At 43.6% G+C, this 11,157-nt stretch overlaps 1 protein-coding gene across 1 annotated transcript in view; it reads left to right on the top strand.

Annotated features, from left to right (window-relative positions):
- Window positions 1-11,157, top strand: part of astn2 (astrotactin 2) — a 259,439-nt gene that overhangs the window by 208,890 nt on the left and 39,392 nt on the right. The window contains exons 17-18 of the mRNA XM_076757943.1: window positions 2,727-3,049; window positions 11,019-11,152. Of these exons, the coding sequence (XP_076614058.1) occupies window positions 2,727-3,049; window positions 11,019-11,152 (457 nt within the window). The remainder of the gene's footprint in view (window positions 1-2,726; window positions 3,050-11,018; window positions 11,153-11,157) is intronic.

The raw sequence follows: 11,157 nt of genomic DNA, 5'->3' as shown, positions 1-11,157 counted from the left end.
CGTCACATTCATTCCACACAGCAAACAGATGTCATAGTTTATAACAAGGCGAAATGACGGGCCACTCCTTTAGCTGTACCAAAATACATGTGGTCCACTTTAATCTGTCCTTGTGAAGGGTGTCGCCGTTGGTCAAACGTCACTGACACTGTACATTGCACAAACACAAATAAACAGACACTGAGACAAAGTACTTTAGTGATCCCAGATGGAAATTATATGTTACAGTTGTTTGTTACCAGTCTCAAAGCAACATTTACAATAAGGACAGCTGAAGAAGTTGTGATACTCCAAAAGTAAACAAAGAATAGCAGAAAGTAGAAGTAGCAATATCACTGTGCAGTAATATTATGTTACAAGTCATGCATTTAAAATCAGCATCAGTATATCCTTAAAGTACCAAAAGTTTTGCAGCTGGTAAATGTGGGGCTGTTTTTAATATAATTATATATATTTTATACCTATCGCTTCTGAATTTATTTCTTAATCATGTTTTGTAATCTGAGTCTGGAAAGTAACTCATAAGTAAAGTTATCAAATAAATGTAGTGGAGTAAAAAAAACTCAATATTTGCTTCTGGATTGTAATGGAGTAGTAGTATAAAGTTGCAGAAAATGGAAATACTGAAAATCTTACTTGGAGTGCAGCACTTGGATAAATGTGCGTAGTTACTTTCCACCCCTGCCTGTGAACTATTAATGTCAGCTAGCTCTGACAACCACATTACCTCGACTGTGTTTTATTTTCTCCACATCAGTGCCAAACCGATCATAAAACGCATTTGTGTACATAGATGTAAACAACTGTATGCTGGGGTGAAATGAGGTAAAGGGGGTGAGAGGGAATACGACTGGTTACCCACAGCCAACCTGAGCTGCTGGGATTTAATGTGAGAGCTCGTTTCAGCAGCTCTTTTCTCCGTCTGTGCCGCCTCAAGAAATGCATATAATTGGGCTCTTGGGCCACCCCTTGAGCCTGTTTACATACTGTTGCACATGAAGTTACCGCCCACCCTTTCAACTGCTCGCCAGAGTCTTACAGATGTACACAGGGAGTAAACCGCAAAGACATACATAAAGTGAAGAGAAGTATGTACAGACTCAATTCTCTCTTGCACACGAACACACGCAGCGGGGTCATAGCTACAGCTGAGGACACCAGGGTCATGTCCTCAGTGTTTTTCCTGGGAATTTGGAAGTTTCAGTCATTTTCAAAGCTGATATCAATATATTTTACAACCCTGATTCACTCAAAGTTAGGACGCTGAGTAAAACGTAAATAAAAACGGAATGCAATCATCTGCAAACAGACTGTGTTTACCGGCAACAGTGTTACTAAGTGTTCCTGAGGCCATGTAGTCATATCCTTTCGAGGATGTCCCTTTCATACCCAATCATGATACTATCACCTGTTACCAATGAACGTGTTTACCTGTTGAATGTTCCAAACAGATGGGTTTTCAAGCTTCCCACAACTTTCCCAGTCTTTGGTTGCTTCTGTCCCAGCTTATTTGAAATGTGTTCGTGGCATGAAATTCAGAGTAAGCACATATTTACAAAAATCAATGAAGTTGATGAGGTGAAACGTGAACTACATTATCTCTTTACTGCTTTCAATTGAGTCAAAAAGGCTTAACAAATTATCACATGCTGTTGTATTTATATTTTACACAGCATTCCAACTTTTTTTGAATTGGAAATATACTCATAAACCAAGTAATCCCTCAAAAATCGTCTATAGGGTTTCAACATTTAGCTTTTTTTTATGGCGGTGATTTGTTGCAACAGCTGGTTTGGTCTAGCCTGTTAGCTAACACTTAGGTGTTTTTTTTTTTTTTCATTTGGACAAAATAAATGTATCACTGCATAGGGTGTAGGTCAGCACTCTGGCAACCAGCATGTAAGTATAACACCTATTCAGTGTTTAAACATATGGTTTTTCCACATTTTGTAGCACTGACTGATGATGCATCATGTGTCACTTCATAAGCCAGTTATTCCAACTTGGACACACTTTTTAGTCACTAGAAAGGATCCTTTATTGCTCATTTGGAAACTTCACGTATGTGTCCTCCGTCCCCTGTAAAGCAAATAGACACAAAAAGCACATGTACCACATCAGCACAGATGGCAGAGCTGCTCCACTGTAACATGTGGCCCTGATGTGTCCTCAAGGTGAAACACCCAAGTAGCATTCTCTCCTGTCTGCACTCCTCCCCGGGTTCTGTCGCTGCCTCCTCTTTCCGCGTGGTGTGTTGTTTTCTCACCAAAAGAGGAAATGATGAGAAAGAATCCCCACAACTCCAGTGAGAACATCAAATAGTGCTAATTGACGCTCAGGATAAGAAGCCAGCGACACCCCTCCTCCCTCCCATTCATCCTTTGTCTAAAAGAGCTGATGACAGTACGGGGTTAGTTGTTGTTTTTTCTTCTTTTCCTTGGCAGCAAGTAAAAGTAAATCCAGATGCGGATGCTCTGCACAAGTGAGTGACTGTGAATGTGCTTTGCTTCTCCAAGTGATGATTAATATATTGTTTCATAAAGATGAGAGATTTAGGAAGAAGGGGTTGTTTTTACAATTAGGACAGACCACATATGGAAGTGAGAGAGACGTTTTTTTCTCTCTCTTCCTAAAATGAATGTAAATATTTATTGTTGTTAACTTTGTTTACCTCCCCTCCTACCTATTACCCATACCTCCCCTTCCTCTCCTGCCTACCCCTCCAGAGGCAACAGACCAGGGGGTTGGCGGAGGTGGGCGGCGTGAGCTCAAGTCGGTCCCCTTCATCAGCTACCTGTCGGCACTGCAGAAGAGCCAGCTGTTGACTGACGACATGGTAAATGGTGTCGAGATCCGCTGCGAGGAGAAGGGCAGTTGTCCATCTGGCTGCCACCTGTGCCATCACCAGGCCGTGATGGGGGGAGTGTCAGGGAGAGGCCGGACCAGTAACAGCAGGAGTGGAGAGCAGCCTTCCCCCATCCCTGTGCTGCTGGAAGTCAGCCGCGTGGTGCCCCTCTACAGCCTGGTCCAAGACAACGTCACCAAAGAGGTGAGAAAGCAGCATGGGGGAAGGAAGTGTGTGTGTGTCTGTGTTTGTGTGTGTAGAAAGGAGGCTGGGAAAGTGACTGTAAAACCAGAGAATGACAAAGGGAATGAACTCAGTTGATGTGATGCATCACCATACCCACTGGAGTTGGCAGAAAAAAGCAACAACAAAAAAAAAAAAAATACCGTTGAAGCCTGGATTGCCTTTCAATTCTGGCATTTCGCGAATCATTAATTCACATAAACGCAAACTTACTGTTTGCTTTGTCAATTTATTGTTTCGAATTTTGCATAAAAGTCTGCACGTAATTGTACCACCAGGTACAGCAAACAGGTTTGTTGTAAATGGGAGGCAAAGTAACATATAGTGCTGCCCATGTGCATTCTATTCTGAAAGTGTAAGAGCCATTTGTCTGTTATTCAGTATATTTTACTTCCATACAATCTCATACCATGTGGTGGTGGCGTTATCCCATTGTCCTCTGAAGCATTCAACTGATGCAGTTGCATCAAATCACCTCTAGGTGGCATTAGTTGGTTAACTTTGACCACTGGAAATGAGCACTGTAACACAGAGGGCATAAAAAAGATGACATCATGGTTTTCTCCTCTTGTGGGAAACTCAATGTGTATATGTATGAGATGTATGTGTGTGTGTGTGTGTGTGTGCGTGTGTGTGTGCGTGTGTGTGTGTCTGAACACGCACACACAGCTGAATGTAATATCATCTTAATGGCCGCATGTTGTGTTTATGATTCATCCTGTATGAAAAGTCTTGGGGTCTTTGTGCAGTGAAAGTTAATCATATCAGATTTCTATTCCATAAGGTAATTTAGGAGGGGGCTCTGGCTTCACTTGACATTTAGTTTACCCTTTTTGCTCTGTTTGGGCTTCATCTTGACATTGTCTTGCTACCTAATATCCGGTACGTGTCTTCTCTTTGCGTCTGTAAACCAACGCAGATAGCTGTTTGCAGGTGACTCACACCCAACACACACGCATGCACGCGCCATAGGGAGCAGACTGGTTCACGCTCCCCCCAATCAAGCATCTAATTACCTTACCTTCTGAAATTACTGCAGGCGACAACAATACCAGAGGCAAAAAGACAAACACACACACACATAAATATATATGCACTCACAAACTCACACACACACACACGCACAACAAAGACCCCTGTACGTGCCGCCCATAACAAGCACCACAGCCCCGAAGAAAAGAAGGCACAATCAATAGCAGACGATCCCTAGTGGGCCTCATCGATAGCTAAACGTGAGGAAGAGCAAAATGTCTCTTTTCCCTCTCTTCCAAACACCTCGCTATCCATCCTTCTCTCTCCCCCTACCCAACCCGTGGTCTTCTGGGGATGTAGGGAGTGAGATGTATGAGGAGGAGGAGAAGGGGTAGACTGCAGTGGATCGCTCTGGCAAGCCCTTCTGAGGTAGCTTGAGGCAGGATTATTAGCTTCTTATTGATGTCATCGACCTCTTGGGAGGGAGGGGAGTCCATCACTCCGCTCCTCTTTTTCCTCACCGTCTCCCCCTCTCCTGGCCGCAGCCGCTGCTGCTAGTCTGAAAGGCGCATACGTATATTGCATTAGAGACGAGCGACACGACAAGCTGCCCCTCCACACACACACACACACACACACACACACACACACAACTGCTCGTTCTCTCTGTATGTCTTTGTGTGTGTGAGTGTGTCTTTCTCACATGCTTTAGCTTGAGATCTTTCTACTTGGACGGGGCTATCGGGAAAGACAGATGCCATGTTGCAGTGGCTTTCTCAGAGATGAGTTTCTTTAAAAAAAAAAAAAAAGAGGAAGCAATCAGAATAGAGGCGTAGTCGTCCCGCTTATGATTAGGTAGACTGAGGTCATACCTATATGTGCATGCATATTTGTATGCATGTGTCTGTGTATGCCCACCATCATATTTACATATACCTGTCACTCTCTCTGTGACTCCCTTCCTCCCTCCTTTTTGGGCTACCTGCATCTTTCAGTGGCCTCTCCCTGCCAGCCCGACTGTTTGACAGCACATGTCATGTTCCTTTCACATAAATCTCCTCATTATTAAGCCTGAGGAGGATTTTGTTGCAAAGTGAAATTACCCCCTTCTTTTAAAAGACCCCTACCAGCACTGAAAACCAACAGAATTAAAGGGTAGAAATAGTACACTGGTGTATCTCCCTTCTTCTTAGCTTGCTCTGTGTGGCTCTGTGAAGGAGGGGAATGGGGGAATAAAGTATTTCTTTGTAAATGTGCCCAGGACTGACATCACCAGTGACTAGTTAAGGATTTGGGGAAAATAATACCTGGAAGACTGATCCCCCCGGTCAGGATTTGATAGTTACCTGAGAATTTCCCAAAACATGTTTTCTCTATTTGGTGTACCCAAATAGAGAAAACATATTGTCTCACTAATCTATCCATGCTGGTAGTTGTAAAGTGTCCAGATTTTAAGATTTCCGTACTTTCTATAGTTGCCTCCACTGTCCAACTGTTGCTATAGGGAGAAAGACGTTCCAGTGAAAACTGCTTACAGTGAGGTATGTGGGTTTTGTAATGGGGACTTGCTGTGTAAATTTTCCAGTGTAACATTTCACCCCAAATAGACATAAATTAATAAAGTAAAGTATAATAATATTCACCTTTATTCTATTTTTATCCTAAAGTGGAGACGTGAGATTTGGCTGAACTGTCTCTGTAAAAATAACACATGTATATTTTCAATGAAATATTTTTGTCTGGTTCATTCTCCACCTAGCAATACAAACTGATTTCCACCTGCAGAAACCTGCGTAGATAATTGCCTCTAGACGTCCTTATGCATTCATCAGTTGCATGTCCATTGTCTTTACTCCACTGTCAGAAACGTAATGATTTTGTTTTGCATGTGAAAGGAAAGGTTTGAGGTTTACTCCCCCTTTGTCTTGGTATTCTCAAGTTGCTCTGTTGTCGGGCTTGGCTTGCTTTAAACCTGGTCTTGACTAGAATTCGACTGGAACCGGTCTTGGAATTGGCTTGGACTCGACTAAGGTGGTCTTGCTTACAGGCCTGGAGTGTGCACGCAAATACACACACGCACACAGATACTCCCCTGTTTCAGTGCCAGAGAAAAATACCTCAGTGGATAAATAAATAAGCTAACGCCTGTGGAGCTTGCCAGTGGTCCTAGGTCCTGTTGCTGTGACTGAATTATGGCAAACCTTTTGAACAAATTGGTTGTGAGTCTAATGGGTCAGAATGCTCTATATCTTGCAGAGTGGCCGCTGTCATGCTCTCACCATGACACACTGCTGCAGCCCCTCACGGGGGCCTGTCACAAGTATTTTCATTGGGGGCAGGAGGGGGCACAGAAGCAAAGGAGCAACAACATATTTGCACCAAAATTTAAGAGTTAGCAGCATTGCACACAAGAGCATGACAGGTATGTTTGCAATGGGTGGGTGGGTGGAGCCCTCTTTTAGGGGACCTTCTTAACCAATATGCAGTTATTAGTGGACTGAACTTACCTGTGATCCCAAGTGCAATTGAACAGAAATTCAAAATGCAACATATCCTGAACGTTGCTGCCAACTCTAGCAATAGTCTGCCACACAGCTCAGTCCAGCAGCTCTCATGATCTAATGCACACACACACACACACACACACACAAAAAAATCAAGCTCAGATCCCAGGAACAACACTTCAGTACCAAGGAGAGCGCACGCTCCTATAGAACATTAAACAGATTCCTATAAACCCTCCATGGCCAGTGCTACATTCAGTTACCAGTTTATTCGGCACACCTAGCTGAAACCAATGCAGTAAATCCTCCCTTGAGGTGCTGATTCAGGTGTTGATTGTGACTAATTGCTGATGAACTGCATTACATTATACATAAAGGTGTTTCTGTTATTTAGCCTACCACCATTGCTATAATTGGAGTGGACTAAATAATAGAAACATGTGCCAGTGTAACATGGCACAATTCACCAGCACCACAAGCTGCATTTTCCAACTTTTGAACATTATAACTTGAAGGTAGGTTTTATTGTAGGGCTGCTGTATTAGACTGTGTTACTTTCAGTTAGGTGTTCCTAATAAACTGGCAAGTGAGTGTATGTTCTGGTCAGCATTTGGTCCATAAAGCATTAACTGCATCAGCTGTAGTACAGACTTGTCCATTATGCCTCAGACAAAACAGCTGAACATTCAAATTGACCACACTGAAAATAAACCACAAAGAAAGACCTCACCGCCCTCTAACGATGAATGTTCTAAGGCTGCATCCATAATTATTCCATGAATCATATAGAGAGTAATGTCCAACAGTCTTCTCGTTAGTTTCCACTGAAATTTTCAAGTTTTCTCAAATTTTATTTATTTTCATTTTCTTTTATACCCCTTCTCTGCTGGCTTTTTTTTTATTGCTGGCTTTCTTGTTGTGTAACACATAATAAGTGAGCAGACTAACAAATAAGTCAGTTTGCTTTGCTGAAAAGGTCATGTTAGCTTAGAGTATCGTCAGATTGAGTTGGCACACCTAAAAACCAATACCTGCTGTTTGAGGGTTCTCCAGTGACATGGCAATCCCCCATCAACCTCTGGGTGAACCAACCCTCCAGCTGCCCCCAGTGTCCAATTTCCTGGAAGTAGTACTTCTGACAAGGTTCCTAGAACCAGCCTATTGGTTCCTTTGTTAACACCATTATCCCTGAATGATTGGAAAGGATACATAAATGCATTCGAGTGTGTGCGTACACACACACATACACACCCACACACAGATGCACACACTTAGGTCACTATTGATGGTGTCCTGTGTGTGCGGACTGAGAGTCTTTACCACCACTGGTGATCATCTTATAAATCAATACTGTGGGCCAGCTGGCCAGTGTTTTCGTATATTAGCCTCTGAAGACGGACAGTAATATGGTCGGCTTAGACTAGACAAACAGATTAATACATTAAAGAGGTCACAATGGCCTTCCTTGCCTTCTTGTAAGTCACGACAGGCTTCTACGAAAGTGAAAGGTCCAAATAGTATTTTGGTGCCATGGAGTCTGCAGGGTCTAAATGATGTCAAGGCTTGGAATTTGCGGTTGGAGTTGTTGCTGATGCTCAGTGGCCTTGCTGTTCGCCGATCTTGTCTTCTGTTCGAAGCTGGGGGTGATTACATTTCAGCTCTATTTGTTCAGTATCGATAAAGGTCAATAGAGATGAATTGTGGCATATTTGTGAAACGGTAGAACCATGTGTTATTGTAACCATAAGGGCATCACCAGTTCCTGAAAGCAAATCTGTCATGACTGCACAAAAACTGTCTTACACTGTTACAGTCAAGGCTCAGACAGGACCGTCTTTGTCAAAACACTTGCTTTTCTAATATGAAGCATAATGGACAAGGTTTGTTTCTCACCCTTATGTGGCCTACGCAGAATATGTATGGATCTATAGCGTTCTGGGAAATGCATGATCTGTGGTTAATCAATACAGTATAGGGTATCCTCCACCATACTTATCTAGTAACTGCATTGAACACATAAGTACTCTCTCCTGGGCCTTTTAGTGTGCCTGTTCATCTCACTGAAGGATTTTCCTTACTGACCCAAGCCTTTTCTTTTTTTACTTGCACCAGCAGGACATATTGCTGTCTTCACCGCCACACACTTGACATATTATCGCTTTACATGTATTAGCGAACGATCACTTTTTCTTGCATTTCTCTAAATCCTCATCTCTGTTTTACCTCCTGTGCCCCCCACCCAACCCCCACCTCATTCTCTAAACCACAATTAGATTCCCTGTTTACCCAGTGGAGACTGGCTTGCATTACTCTTCAAACATAAACACGGCGGTAATCGCTTTGTCTATTTTTCACATGTGCAGCCATGCAATCAAGCGCACAGACCCATATGGGGTTTTTCTAGGAATTTGGTGGTGGTAAACGCATGGCGGTCCTGTGGTCTTTCTCTCTTTTGCCCCTAGCAGCGGAGGTCATTTCTCATTTCTCATATTTGTCTAGTCTGTGTGCGTGCATAGACCTTGAATCCAGGTTTTTCTTGTTGCCTCTGTCTGTGGCCTGCTTCCCATTGGCATGAGGTGGCAAGACCCCTGCTGCTGTTGTTTTCTGGCAGCAGTTAGCCACATGGGTTCAGGCAAGGGGGGAGAAATGTAATTACCTTTTTCCCCTTTTTGGTTTTCCAGGGGGTTATTATATGGCCATGGATTACAGTGTTGCCTACCCCCTATAATAACTGCTCATTCAGCATGCTCATTTTGAGGGCCTTGTATTGGAGGTTAAATAATGGGAAAGCCTTGACTGCTGAAGGATCCTGATCCTGCCCCAACAGTCAGGTGGGCAATGCTTTGAGACTTGGGGCTCTCCTTTCTTCACAACTTTGTTTCCTTGTTCATCTTGTTGATTTTTTATTGCCGTATGTCCATTGATCTCTTCAGCCTCATTCTCCTTTTTTTTATTTTTTACTTTTTGTTACTCCACTGCTCATTTAGCTCACTTTCACTCTCAAGATCCTTTGCCCTGAGTGAAGGCAAGTGGTATTGGAAGAAGTCAGTTCCCATGAAAGACTGTTGAGCCTCCTTTACAGCTAACAATGCAGTGTTGTGGAAATGCTAACATCAGCTTCAGAGTGCATACCCTGACTCTTTTTTTGGCCAAGCTGTCCGTCTCTCTGGTCAGGACTATGCCCAAAGTCATCTCAAATGTCACTTTCACTAATCAACACACTGCAGAAATCTTCCCTGGCATTTCTCCAATGAAATGAAACAACCAACTGTGGAAATCAATCTTTAATTGGAGTGTGTGTTTGTGCGTGCATGTTCGCATGTGCCCATGTGTGCACACTGCACGTGTGCAGTGGTCTTAAAGATGTGTGTGGTCTCATCAGTTCCTTTGCTTTCGGATAAGTGAATGTCATGGTGCATTGGAACAAAGGAGTGGCTTCTCTTTGCTTTTTGTTGGATGCCTGGTACCCAGTGATAATGTTTCCGCATGCTTCCAGTGTCCTATTTTTGTGACCATGATCAAGTACATCTCCAAAGTTGTCTGCATGAGGCAGCACTGCCAACCAGTTAGAGCACATAAATAACGGAGTGCTCCATTGATCCATAGTATGACAGGGGGAGCCAGAGTGCTTGCGAACTCCGTTGAACTCACTCTCTATCATGCCTGTGGCTTTAGGGAAAGCCCTGACATTATACTTTATTGCTCTGACGGTTATATTGGCATTTTGCTGCCTTTTAGAGGATGACTGAGCTTCTGCCTTTGATTTTTCTTTCGCCCGTTAATGAAGCAGCACAAGGAGATGTTAGGAGATGATGTCATCTCCTAGCATCCCCCCCACCATCCCCCTTCACAGACCGACCGACAGCACCAACGACAGAAACACACACGCGCACACACAAACATACGCTTAGAATGGAGGAGGTGGGGAGTGTCACAGCCTTCACACCTCCATCATAAAAGTCACAGTGCATCTATGATATCGCAGCGTAAGCTTGTCGATGTTAGTGAGATGTTCCTGCCTTCCGGTAATTGGGAACGGTGGGTATGAAAAGGTCACTCTGTGTGTGGGTGTGTGCGTGTGTGCATGTGTACCTGTACTTCTGTCTTTGTGAGAACCCATTGTGAGTTCTAGACCTTCAGAGAGAGGACATTGTTGCAAAGTGAGGGCATTTTGGCCAGTCCTCACTTCATCAAAGGGCTATTAAGTTAAGGCTGAGGTTAATATGCTAGTGTTGATGGTTAATTTTAGTTGACAGGAAAAAAGAAAATTAATATAGTCCAATGAGAGTCATCATATGGATAGAAGTACAAGGATGTGTGCCTGTGTGTGTTCTGGGATGTGGAGGGCACTGGTGGAAAAGGTGGGCTGAGATGGGGGTGGGGTAAGCATAGATGGACAGGAAGCGCATGTTCCAAGAGATAATTGCATTTCTCTCACCTGTTACCCTTTACAGGCCTTCAAGAGCGCCACAATGAGCTCATACTGGTGTGCTGGAAAGGGCGATGTCATTGATAACTGGTGTCGCTGTGACCTGAGTGCCTTCAGCAAAGACGGCCTGCCTAACTGCAGCCCCCTCAGGCAGCCAATGTAAG

This window comes from Chaetodon auriga, chromosome 19 (assembly GCF_051107435.1).
Source record: "Chaetodon auriga isolate fChaAug3 chromosome 19, fChaAug3.hap1, whole genome shotgun sequence".
Taxonomy (NCBI): domain Eukaryota; kingdom Metazoa; phylum Chordata; class Actinopteri; order Chaetodontiformes; family Chaetodontidae; genus Chaetodon; species Chaetodon auriga.
Note: the sequence above shows the minus strand (reverse complement) of the source record. Positions and strands in the feature narration are given on the sequence as shown.